General features: G+C 34.7%; 1 protein-coding gene across 3 annotated transcripts in view; it reads left to right on the forward strand.

Annotated features, from left to right (window-relative positions):
- The window catches only part of ABCA12 (ATP binding cassette subfamily A member 12), a 197727-nt gene that overhangs the window by 92711 nt on the left and 91535 nt on the right, over window positions 1-13481 (forward strand). For all 3 annotated transcript variants that reach the window (XM_019938973.3, XM_019938975.3, XM_019938974.3), the window contains 8 exons: window positions 784-1040; window positions 1139-1251; window positions 2478-2602; window positions 5009-5182; window positions 8228-8392; window positions 8718-8928; window positions 10763-10902; window positions 12660-12779. In XM_019938973.3, coding sequence (XP_019794532.2) covers window positions 784-1040; window positions 1139-1251; window positions 2478-2602; window positions 5009-5182; window positions 8228-8392; window positions 8718-8928; window positions 10763-10902; window positions 12660-12779 — 1305 coding nt within the window. The remainder of the gene's footprint in view (window positions 1-783; window positions 1041-1138; window positions 1252-2477; window positions 2603-5008; window positions 5183-8227; window positions 8393-8717; window positions 8929-10762; window positions 10903-12659; window positions 12780-13481) is intronic.

Raw genomic sequence — 13481 nt, forward strand, 5'->3', positions numbered from 1 at the left:
TTTTATGTGTTTACCACATTGTGTTTATCCATTCATCTGTCAGTGGACATGGGGTGCTTCTACCTCTTGGCTATCGTGAATAATGCTGCTGTGAACATGGGTCTACAAATATCTGTTCAAACCCTAGCTTTCAATAAATACTTTTGAGTATATACCTAGAAGTGGAATTGCTGAGTCATATGTTAATTCTATTTCAAATTTTCTTGAAGACTCACCATACTATTTTTTACAGTAGCTACATCATTTTATATTCCCACCAAGAGTGCACAAGGGTTCTAATTTCTCCATATCCTTGCCAACACTTGTTATTTTCAGGTTTTATTTATTTATTTGTTCATTTGTTTGTATGTTTGTTTGTTTTGATAGTAGGCATCCTGGTGGGTGTGAAGAAAACATTTTTTGAAGTTTCAAACCAAATCTGCTTTGCTATCTGCCCTTACACATGATTTAAAAAATAAACTCAAATATAAAATTAGTTTAAGTATTTGTGATTTAAATGAGATAAAACTAAACTACATCTTTTCAACCTGTGAATCCACAAGATATGACTACATTTGAGCAAGAGGTCTAACAGGTCCAAAAGTTTTATAAAATTCTTAAGAGAACAGTAAACTCAAATGATAGAAAATAGTGCTTTGTGGTAAAACTGTTGCCAAATGCCAACTCACTAAACATATAAGCAAAATGTTTTTAGGAAGTAAATCAATTTTGGTTGCTTATTATCAACTAATAAACATTTAGAATAACATAACTAATGTTTCCCATCTCTCCCCCTCTCGAAAGCTGTCTCAACTTGGAAACTTGACCAAACTTCTTTGTGAACCTGAAACTTTCAGTTCACTAGAGAAAATGTGCCAGCTGTCTAGCATGGACTTTGGGAACCTGTGTGAAGAGAGTGCGTTTCATGTGCAACTCCTCAAAGCAGCAGAATTCAGCACCGAAATAGCCACCAGCTTACTGTATCATGACAATATTCTATCTGAAAAACTGAGGGATTTGCTTTCTGGGGATCCAAGCAAAATTAATTTAGATATGGATCGGTAAGTTTTTCCATTGTCTTCTTCCTTGGTGAAATCCCTTCTCAAATAATTATTGATATGCCTAGTTCAATTTCTTCTCCTCTTCTGCTTTGTTCCAGGTTTCTAGAAGAGGCATTACAAATGAATTACTTGGAAAATATCACACGGTTAATGCCGAAGATTCAAGCCATGCTGCATGTCAATAACAGTGCAGACACCTTGGAAAAACCAGGTGTTTCCCCATCCATATTTTAAATGCTGTCTTATTAAAAATGCATGTGATTCTCATGCTGCAGTTTAGAAAAGGCTTTTTTGAAGTTCCTAACCAAACCTACTTTGTATCTGCCCTTATGCATGAGACATCTGAAGCTTTCAAATATGGTTACTTGTCTAAAATAAACAACACAGCAGGCCAGCAGAGAATGAAACAGCAAAATCTGGTTTCACAGAAAAATGTCTTCAAAAATTTAACTAGTTAGACTATTCACCTTTTATTTCTCTGATATATTAAAGTGCATTAGTCTTTTGCAAGAGCAAGGATGAAATTTATTTACTTCTGTGAGAATAATCTGATTTTAAAAATAAAGATGCACTGCTGTCTACAGAAATATCGATTCAGAGCCTCATATTAGTATTCGGAGCATGACGCATCATGCAGTACATGTATTCTTGCGTAATACCTCAATACTGAAAAGAAAGACATTCAGAATTTTGGACAACAGGCAGCCACAAAATTGGAAGGGCACTAAGTCCAAAAATAAAGAAGGTATATTTGCATGAGAGATACTTCATAAAGAAACTGAAAGGCATTTGCAAAATAGAGATCACAATCTGCTAAAATAAGGTCAAAATATTTTTTGCTATTCATTGAATGACCCAGATATGAAATAATTGTAATAACTGTCCTAAAAGAGTTTGGAATTAAACACATTCTATTTAAAAATTGAAGTAATGATTGTGAAAACCCTTTTTAAGCTGTAAGGTGCTGGGCAAAGTTAAGGAAAAAGTGCTCTGTGGCATTACGTTTCAGATTTAGCAAACCTTGTCCTAAGCTGATGATATTACATGATCCAAGGTTAAAAAGCATTTTGAATTCGTGTGATGTTTTAAATCAAATGTAGAAATGTATATTTAGCACATTGTGTGATCAAAGTCTGCGAGGAAACCGTATTTTCTCTGAATCAACCTTTCGTTGTAGACATTTAAGGAAAATTTATAATCCAGAGCAATCTGTTACCTTAGGTTAATAATATCATAATAGGAATAAGTCTAAATCAGATAGAAATAGAACCTAAAGATGCAAAGTTTGCCAAAACTGAGAGACATCTGTTCCTGACACAAGGCATATATGTTGACTATATGTTTTATCTAGAAGGTTTCTCTATGTTAGAACGAACGACTAGAAAGAATTACATTGCAACCCACATGTGAGTTTTGTTTTGTTTTGTTTTGTTTCAGGTCAGTTAATAGAAATGTTTAAAAATGTTGAAGAGCTGAAAGAAGAACTGAGGAGAACAACAGGAATGTCCAATAGGAGTATCGACAATTTGCTGGCCATTCCCACCCCTGACAACAGAGCTGAGGTGGGGTGGAACGTATTTGTATTTACATCCAGTTTTCTAAAAGTTTAAATAGCATTTAGTATTTGTTGAGCACTTACCAGTAAAACACTGAGAAGCTTCATGCAAATATGGTGAATTTTCCATGCAAATGATAACATTAGAGGCCTAATTCTTAAGTGAAAATATAAGAAAAATCCTGAAGCGAGAACATTATCATTGTCTGTTCCTTTCCTTCTACTTTTCCTATCCCTTCCTTTGCCTCCTTTGTCCTCTCCTTTTCTTTACCCTAGATGCTTTTCTTAAATAAGTGATGCCATCAGTAATTCTTTATATTCATTGTCACATTCACATTATCTGAGGTAAATTTTCACATTCTATTATGATGATATCAAAGTCGAGTTTCAGTAATCTAATTGGGGGAAAAAAAGACCATTTACAATTTGTTGAAACTAAAATTAAAAGAAATACTTCTTTTTATTTCTTAAAAGCCCCAAGACAAGACAGACTATATAAAATAGATATGGTCAAGGGAACTCTGGGTAAGTTTGGAGGTATAGTAAACATTTTTTGCTGTGAAAATGAGTAACGTTATTTCCTCATAGGCTGATAATAGGGTTTTCCACTTGAAATGTTTTATCTTTTACCCCTTTTCCAAGTTCATTGTCTGGAAGTGTCACAGAAATTTTCTAAAAGTATTTCAGCGCTTAAGAGCTCATCCATTCAAAACTTACGTGTGACAGAGCGTGTCATTTCTAAACACAACCCAGTTATTCTCCAATATGGGATAAAGTTTTTTAAAAGCCTTTAAGACTGACTTTGGAATATTTATGTTTGTGTCATTTTAATTGGTTCTCCCAAACAAAAATTAAAACTGCTTTACCTTCACGTTTCTTCCTCTTGTTATAGCAATTAATATTTCTTTCTTTTTCTTTTTTTTTTTTTAATTTATTTTTGGCTGCGTTGGGTCTTCGTTGCTGCTCACGGGCTTTCTGTAGTTGTGGCGAGCGGGGGCTACTCTTTGTTGCCCGGTGCGCGGGCTTCTCATTGCAGTGGCTTCTCTTGTTGCGGAGCACGGGCTCTAGGTGTGCGGGCTTCAGTAGTTGTAGCGCGTGGGCTCAGTAGTTGTGGCTCATGGGCTCTGGAGCTCAGGCTCAGTAGTTGTGGCACACGGGCTTAGTTGCTCCATGGCGTGTGGGATCTTCCCGGACCAGGGCTCAAACCCTTGTCCCCTGCATTGGCAGGTGCAGTTCTTAACTCTGCCACAAGGGAAGCCCAGCAATTAATGTTTCTTTATTAATTCTTTCCCCTTTGGTTTCACCTTTCACTTATATGATCCTAAGATCAGCTATCGCATTTTTGGCCTCTGAAGAGCAGGTTCATTTTAGTAAGTAAAAGCAGGTAAACAGAGAGCATACATTCTTATTACTTTAAAAAGAAAAGAGAGAAAAGTTTCTATAATCTTGAATTTCATAAACTTTTTCTTTATTTCAACTCAGTGGCAATAGAGTTGCCATCTTACTTCCCATAGTCACACATCACTTTTCACACAAGCATTACTCTCCAGGATGGTTGATTCATATTATTGTGTGATTCTGGGCTTTTTGTCTTCACCTTTCATCTCTGGACCCCAGAGTTTATTGTACAAGATTATAACTTCAAATGATTATATAAATGAAATGCAATTTAAATAAAGTAAGAGTAAAATTTTAAAGAGAGCAAAAGTCTTTTTTTTTAAAGTTTATCAATTTTTTAAAAAAATTATTTATTTTATTTATTTATTTTTGGCCGTGTTGGGTCTTTGTTGCTGCACACGGGCTTTCTCTCATTGTGGTGAGCGTGGGCTACTCTTCGTTGCAGTGCGTGGGCTTCTCATTGTGGTGGCTTCTCTTGTTGCAAAGCACGGGCTCTAGGCGCGCGGGCTTCAGTAGTTGTGGCTCACGGGCTCTAGAGCACAGGCTCAGTAGTTGTGGCGCATGGGCTTCATTGTTCCGTGGCATGTGGGATCTTTCCCAGACCAGGGCTCAAACCTGTGTCCCCTGCATTGACAGGCGGATTCTTAACCACTGCGCCACCAGGGAATTCCCGAGAGAGCAAAAGTCTTAAACTAGTAATTTTCCTAAACAATCCAAACCAATTTTCTTTCTTGGTGTCATCATTCACCCAGTCGTTCAAGCAAGAAATATGGGAATCATTATGGATTTTTTTCTGTCTCTTTTCCCATCTTACTTCTTAAGCTTTCCAGTGAACTATGGACTTTTTCTAGGTGTGTTGATAGTAATTAGTGCTTTAAACCAAAAAATTTTATGATTTTGAGTATAATTTATCTTATTTTTAAATGAAGTCTAAAAGTATAAGAAAACCTCTCAAAATGGACAGGTGGATTCAGAGGATTCACAGCTAAAATATTTTTCTTCCTCCAACTTGTAGATTATTTCTAGTGTGTTCTGGTGGCATTCCTGTGACGTTAATGTGACCAGTCCCAAATTGGAAGATGCAATGAAGGAATTCTGCAACATACCTCTTCCAGAGAGATCCCGTCTGTCTTACCTCATTGGACTCACTCTTCTGCACTACTTAGACATTTACAACTTCACATACAAGGCAAGTTGCTATTGATGAAATATTTTAATATTTATAGTACAATATAAAAAATTGATTATACCTGTATGCTCCCTGATACTATAAGGAATGTGATCCATTTATAGAGCTTTTGGAATTATAGCTTTATTTTAGAGCTAAGTGGGACCTTAGCGATCATATATTGTAAATTTGCATATTTAATAGATGAGGAAATTAATATTATGGCCTTATTAACTCTCAATTTGTATATCCAAGACCAGGAATTAAATTTAATATACACTATACTAGAGTATGAAATACAAATGTTATAATAACTTTTTTAAAAAGTGAATGCACATTAATTTTGTGGGATAAAAATAAAGATTAGAACAAAGTTTTTCATTTTCAAGTAAAAGAATCAAGGTTTTTTTGGGTATTTAAAAAAGTACTTTTTGTGTTTCCTTCATCAAGTTTTGATAGAGGCTACCATTATTTATCCAGTACAACAAAACAGTGGTCATTATTAGAGCTGTAAAGTCAGCAGTAACTCCAGCTTGCAATAACTAGATGCTTTATAAGTACTTAGTGAATAAAAAACTGAAACAAAAATATAAACATAGGAAAATTAAACACCTATATCCACCCAGATCTCTACTAGGTCAAAATTATTTACATGTTATTGAAAACACTGAAAAAAAAGTGTTTTTCTCTTTAAAGTAAGAAAAACCAGAAGCAACACGGCTGACTTATGTTGTTGATGCATTTCAGCAAAGGGGATGAAGGCATTTTAGGACTAGTTACAAATAATCCTGTTCAAAGGCATCATTATCCGACCCTTATATTCTGCAGTGGCCCCCTAACTGGCCTCCCTTGCCTCCACACTTGTCCCCACCGCTCCCTGAGCAGCAAGAGTGATCCCTTTAAAACTTAAATTGTATTATGTCATTCCTCTGCTCAACACCTTCCCCAGTGGCTCCTCATTTTATTCCAGCAAACCCTCAAATCCTGCTGGGGCCCCAGGGCCTGCACAACCTCTCCTTATTTCTAAAATCCCATTTCCTACGTGGCTACTCCTTGGGCCCAGGGCTGCTGCATGGGACCACTCCAGGCCATGCCCTTCATCTGATTTGCTGCACTATGTGTCTTTACTCAATATTGACCTTCTTAATAAGATACTCCGACAATCCTATTTAAAATGCAACCAACTTTCATCTATAGCCCTCTCAAACCTCCTTTCGATGCTCTGTTTGTTTTCTGTTACACTTCCAGCATACTATGTATTTTATTTAGTATTCACTTTTGTTGTTTATTTTCTGTCTACCTCTATTTGGTGTAAGCTCCACAAGGGCCTTTTTGTTCACTGAAACATTTCAAATGCCAAGAACAGTGCCTGGCCCGTAGAAGAACTTAGCAAATAACCATTAACTAAATGAATATTTATTTTACATAACTTAAAATGCATATAAATTGATATTATTAATTTTTTATCTAAAATTTTAATCCTTATCTTACAATGTCTCTGCAGAGCATATATCAAACCAACTATTTCTTGTTGAGTATAGTAAATAAATATGTGCATTTTACAAGCAGAAGACCATTCCTAATTCTTTCAGGTATTGCAAGTAAAAATAATAAACATTTCTCATCATTAGTCAGTTTATTTCAAATCAGTATCAGAATTCCTAGAATTTTGGCAGAACTGGAAGAAAAATTAAAATGTTGAATCTGATTTAGAAAAATCTGATTGCAATTAATAGCTGTGTTATTGAGACAGCTCTGTCTTTGTGATATTTCTCCAAATGAATCTTGTCCTCATATAGTGGTGTTTGACCCCCTTGGACACACCAAGAGCTTTCCCTCTTCATGAACCTCACAAATCTTTCCCCCTCTGTCTATTACCTTCCTCTCCCTATTCCTCCTATGGTTTGTTCTTTCTCCCCTTTGGGGTGTCATCTTGGAAAGACTTCTTTTGATTTCTTAGCTAAACTCCCTACCTCCTCATATTCCCCAGCTTTTTGTTCATTGATTTGTTTCATATCTGTTTCTCCTATTATTACAAAACTCCCTGAGTGGAAGGATGATGCCAGTTTGTGTACCACTGTACCCATCACCTCGTACCCATCACCTCACCTAGTGCTGGGAACATAACAGGCACTCAGTTAGCGTTTGTTGAATAATTGAGTGAATGAGAGAATAAAATTAAAATTTTAATTTAAAAAATATTTTCAGTGTTTCTTCCTGCAACAGAAATACGTTAGAGGATTATGATTAAACCTGATAGACCACATGAGCTTTTTGACAGAGCTTTTCTGATTTTAAGGAGCACATTATATGATTTTTGAATAATGGCGTACATGAAGAATTATGTAATTGACATTTGCCTTTCTGACTTTTAAAATCATTTATTTTTGGCAAAGTTATTGAGGTATTTTTTTATGTTATAAAATTCACTCATTTTAAGTGTACAATTTAATGGGTTTTTTAGTAAGTTATAGAACTGTGCAACCGTTACCACAATCTGATTTTGTAACGTTTCTATCAACCCAAAAAGAAACCTTGTGTCCATTTACAGTCAGTTCTCATTCTGACCTCTAGCACAGGCACCCTCTAATCTATTCTCTCTCTCTATGGATTTGCCTTTTTAGACATTTTATTTAAATTGAATCGTACAATATGTGGTCTTCGTGTGTAGCTTTTTTCACTTAGTATAATGTTTTGAGTTTCATACATGTTGTAATGTGTCAGTAAGTAATTTCTTTCTTTTACCAAATAGTATTCCAGTTTAAGGATATAAATTTTGTTCATCCATTCATTTGAATTGTTTCCACTTGTTGGCTATTGTGAGTAATGCTGCTATAGACGTTCCCATACAAATCTTCGTGTAGACATGTTTTTTCATTTCTCTTGGGTAAATGCCTAGGAATCCAATTTCTGGTTGTATGGTAAATTTATGTTTAACTATTTAGTAAACTTCCAAAATGTTTTCCAAAGTGACTGTACCTTTTAATATTTTTACCAACATTGTGTGAGGGTTCCAGTTTCTCCACAAAAATAATTTCTTTTTTTTGTTGTTGCTGTTCCTGTCAGGTGTTTTTCCCTAGGGAAAATCAAAAGCCAGTAGAAAAGATGATAGAACTCTTCATAAGGCTAAAGGAGATTCTCAATCAGATGGCTTCTGTCACACGACCGCTGCTAGACAAAATGAGATCCCTGAAGCAAATGCACCTGTCCAGAAGTTTTCCATTAACACAGGTAGAAAAGTCACCCAGTAATATTCCTGCTGGAAAATTCCTTTTGTCATCTTAACTTTTATTTGAGATTAGTTATAATACATTCAGCTACAAATATAGTACATTGACAGAAATCACTTACAGAAAAACTCTTCTACTCTGGCAAAAGTTTTTGCCACTTAAATTGGAGAAGTTTAGTGTCGTACATGTACATTTGGGATACATGTTTTAAAGGAATTGTGGAATTATAAGGATCGTCTAAGCATTATCAGGTTTTCTTCTATATTGTTTTCAATAGCATTTATAGCTCATATAATGTTAATAAATCATGTATTTTTATCTCACAGGCAATGTACAGAAACAACCGGCTAAACACTCCACAAGGATCGTTTAGTACCATTTCCCAAGCACTGTGCTCCCAAGGAATTACCACTGAATATTTAGTTGCCATGCTGCCCTCTTCTCAGAGGCAGGGAGGCAACCACACCAAGGATTTTTTGACTTATAAATTAAGTAAAGAGCAAATTGCTGCAAAATATGGAATTCCCTTACATGCCAGTGAGTATACTTCAAAATCAGTGTGGGAATGTCGCCTCCTGACAACATGGTCTGCTAAATCTTGGCCTTTTTTTTTTTAATTGGCTGTATTCCCTGTATTGTACAATATATCCTTATAGCTTCTTTTATACGTAATAGTTTGTGCCTCTTAGTCCCCTATCCCATCTTGCCCCTCCCTCCTTCCCTTTCCCCACTGGTAACCACTAGTTTGTTCTATCTGTGAGTCTGTTTCTTTTTTGTTATACTCACTAGTTTGTTGTATTTTTTAGATTCCACATAAAAGTAATATACAGTATTTGTCTTTGTCTGACTTATTTCACTTAGCATCAGTGCCCTCCAAGTCCATCCACGTTGTTGCAAATGGCAAAATTTCATTCTTTTTTATGACTAATATTCCATTTTATATATATATATATATATATATATATATATACACACACCACATCTTATTTATCCATTCATCTGTTGATAGACACTTAGGCTGCTTCCATATCTTGGCAAATGTAAATAATGCTGCTATGAAGATTAAGGTGCATGAGTCTTTTCTAATTAGCATTTTTGGTTTCTTTGGGTATATACCCGAGTGGAAGTGCATATGGTAGTTTTATTTTTAGTTTTTTTGAGAAAAACTCTGTACTGTTTTCCACAGTGGCTGCACCAATTTACATTCCCACCAACAGAGCACGAGGGTTCCCTTTTCTCCACATCCTCACCGATATCTGTTATTTTTGTTCTTTTTGATGATGGCCATTCTGACAGACGTGAGGTAATATCTCATTGGGTTTTGATTTGCATTTGCCTGATGATTAGCCATGTTGAGCATCTTTTCATGTGCCTGTTGGCCATCTGCATTTCCTCTTTGGAAAAATGACTATTCAGGTCTTCTCCCCATTTTTTAATCGGGTGTTTTTTTTAATGCTGAGCTGTAATCTTAGCTTTTTGTAATAAATGAAGCATTAATTTTCCCCAAGAAAGCACTCATACAGCACTTAACCACACATCAAGCATGTTCTGCATGTCAACTCATTCACTCTTCACTTACCTATGAGGTAGGTGCTACTATAGCTGCATCTTAGTAAGGGAAATGAGGCACAAAGCGATCGAGTAACCTGGACACCATTGTCCAACATGAAAGTATCAAAGCTATGATTTGAACCCAGGCAGTCTGCTGCAAAGTCTAGCCTCTTAACCACTACACCTTGCCAGTAAATGATAAAATGATGTGCCTTAAATCTGCTCAGGTCAATATTTTTTCTTAACTTTTTAGAATTAGAAATTTGTATCACACACAGAAGAGCTTCATGAATGCAGCAGAACTATAAATGTTCAGTGGCACATCAAAGCTGTTTACTTGATCTGTGAGTTTTGAGATGTAAAATATGATTGGCTGAGCTTTACCAAACAATATAGGGATGTTTAATGTATCAATTGGATTGATGCATTTATGCATCTTTTTATTCATTCAAGAAACATTTATTGGACAGCTCTTATGTATCTAGTACAATAGCAAACTTTTGCATATTTTTAAAAATTAAGGGCTGGTGAGGAATATCTGTTGGAAGACATTCTGAAATATGCTTTTCAACCTTTCTAACTCCTCTTGGCAAAATGCCATCGCTTGCTATTCACTTGCTTATCGGATTAAACTGTTACACCTAAAAAAGATTTGTTACTATGCTTTCTTACTTTGATACCAGATGTGTCACATTTGTTAATAACAAAGGAAGTATAAGGCATGTATTTTGGGGTGCTATAACAATAATATTTGTCAGTTTACCATGAATAGATTTTAAATGCATGTATTAAATGGTTTTATTACACTTTTTCTTTCCAGCACCATTTTGCTTTTCTCTTTATAAAGACATCATTAATATGCCTGCCGGACCTGTGATTTGGGCTTTCTTGAAACCCATGTTGTTGGGAAGGATTTTGTACGCACCATATACCCCCATCACAAAGGCAATAATGGAAAAGGTTTGACCATTATCACTCGAAGTTTCTATCTTGAGTATTAAGATGATTTTTAAAGTAGTCAGCTTCCAAATTTAGTCTAGCTGGCTCAGACTTCTTTATAGCCTACATACTATTACCTTTGGCTTTCTGAAACCCTTAACAATTCTCAACTTCTGCCTGTATATGTGTAAACAATGTAGATTGGGTGGTAGCTCCTTGAAGAGGAATGAACTTTGTTAACACTTGAGAATGAAGTTAGTTGGAGCAAGAGCTCAGATTTTTCAATTTATCTCCAAAAGCAGAAAATTTTTCTACAACTAGCATCTAAGTTTCAAAGTATGTAAAAATAATGGCACTAGAAAAAACAATATTGGGCATTATATAACTAGTTTGAACAAAAACAATTGATAAATTATAGATTATTGGCTTCATATTTGGTTGTACAACTTAATATCTTATATAGAGGATAGGTGTTGAGAAAAACATTATTAATAGTAACTATACTTATCAGCTACCTAATATAACCATGATAGCATTTCTCTCTCACTTCTAAAGTTGGCTTTAGTGATTTGAATTATAAACTTGATGCTTTTAAAATGATAGAGTGAAAGTAAAAAAAAAAAAAAAAAACTCTTTTTTACCATTACTTGGTCATTACACTATAGTTTATATAAATATAAATTAGTTTTAGGTTTATATAAAAATAAACATGAAGTCATCACTGATTTCTAGAATGATCTTTGTTTTCACTGTTTGTGTTTTAATACCTTATTTGCTTTATTGACTACACACTTTTACATAATTTTGCATAAATGAAGTCATTAAATGCTTATTTTCTAAGTGCAGTCTTTTTTTTTTTCTTTTCTTTTTGCTTTGACTCTCACCTATTTTTCTCCCTGCTTGATCCTACTCTTCCTTTCATGTAAACTAATGAATGTTAGCATTCAAGGATGTGGCTTTCTGTAATTTATGTGCATTCCTCTAATCCATTATATATTATTATACTGTATGCACATTCATATGCAGAATGGTCATTGTTTGCATTATTAAAATGAGGTTTCATTATAACACTTTTCTGCATATTACTTTAGTCACACAGCAATACCTTGTGGAAATTCTTCCTATTCGATAGATTTAGTTTATTCATTCTTTTTGAAGATTGTAAATTTTTTTATACTATGGAACTTACTCAGCCAATCCTCAATTGTTGGACATTCTTTTTGTTTCTAGTGTTTGCTTTTGTTTTTTTGCTCATGTAAGCAATGCGGCAACAACTACTTTTGTGCCTATGACTTTACACAGTGGTATTTTTATTTCACAGAGGTGAATATTCAAGATTGAGAGATTGAAGGATATTATATTCTGTTTTAATGACTATTGTCAGATTGCTTTCCCAAAAAAACTATATACATCCACCAGCAATTCATGAAAGTATTCTTCTTCTTATATCCTTGAACTAGAATGTTTCTTTAGCAGTAAACTGTACCATTGGTAAAAATGGGTAACTTGTGAGAATTCCAGAAGACATGCTTTTTGGCTGTAAATTTTCTGTGGACATGAAGTAAACCCTAGATTTTCCAGAATTTTTATAAGTGATCTCGATCCTATAAAAGCTGCCACTTAAAAACTCTTGACCATATGGGAAATTTCTGACAATGTTCTACTAACTCTACTTTTTAGAACTGTTTCTTGAAATTATGTAACAAAACAACCATAAGATACCTTTTTGAAATATAGGAAAAATACTAACGGACCAGATTTGTTTCTTTTTCTTCAAGTCTAATGTAACTCTGAGGCAGCTGGCAGAATTAAAAGAAAAATCTCAAGAGTGGGTGGATAAGTCACCATTTTTCATGAATTCCTTCCACCTGTTAAACCAGACGATTCCAATTCTCCAGGTAGGAGATGGTTCTGTTATTCACTTTTGTACGAATTGTAATTCTTTGAGATTTTAATCACCATCATTATGTGAATGGGCAGATAGTAACTTAGAATCCATATTCAACAGATTAAAATTGCCTCTGCTCCAGAGAGCAGATCTGAGACAGGATAACAGATCTGTCACTTAAGTCTGTAACCATCCTCACCTCTTATGCCACAGTTTCTCTGTATGTAATTCAGAGATAAGTCATTTTACAAGTTGATCCTGAGACATAACTAGTGATGTAAATCTATTTTCCAAAATTAAATGCAATAAAAACTACTTAAAAATGCTTATTTTATTTCTCTAGGTTATGTTTTGCTATTTTAACTGAACCAAAATTCCTAAAATACTAATATTCTGAAGAAGAATGTTAAATCTAGGGAGTTCTTTCGTCGAAACATTTGACACTCTATTTTAGGTTAAAGATTTGACAGTGCAACTCAAATCCAATACACACTACTTGAAAAGTATAATCTTCAATTCCCATAAAAGATGCAGGGTTTTCTGAAAAGGATGCAAGTAGTGTGGGGAAATGTTCCAATCACAAAGAGAGCTATTGGCAGCTAAACATCAAGCAGCAGAGTTAGACCCATTATCAATAGGAGAAGAGAAAAATTTCAGGAATGGTGCCAACTTAGGAACTTCAAGAGAGTATGGCTTGTGTATTCAAAGACTT

The sequence above is a fragment of the Tursiops truncatus genome, chromosome 7, assembly GCF_011762595.2.
Source record: "Tursiops truncatus isolate mTurTru1 chromosome 7, mTurTru1.mat.Y, whole genome shotgun sequence".
Taxonomy (NCBI): Eukaryota; Metazoa; Chordata; class Mammalia; order Artiodactyla; family Delphinidae; genus Tursiops; species Tursiops truncatus.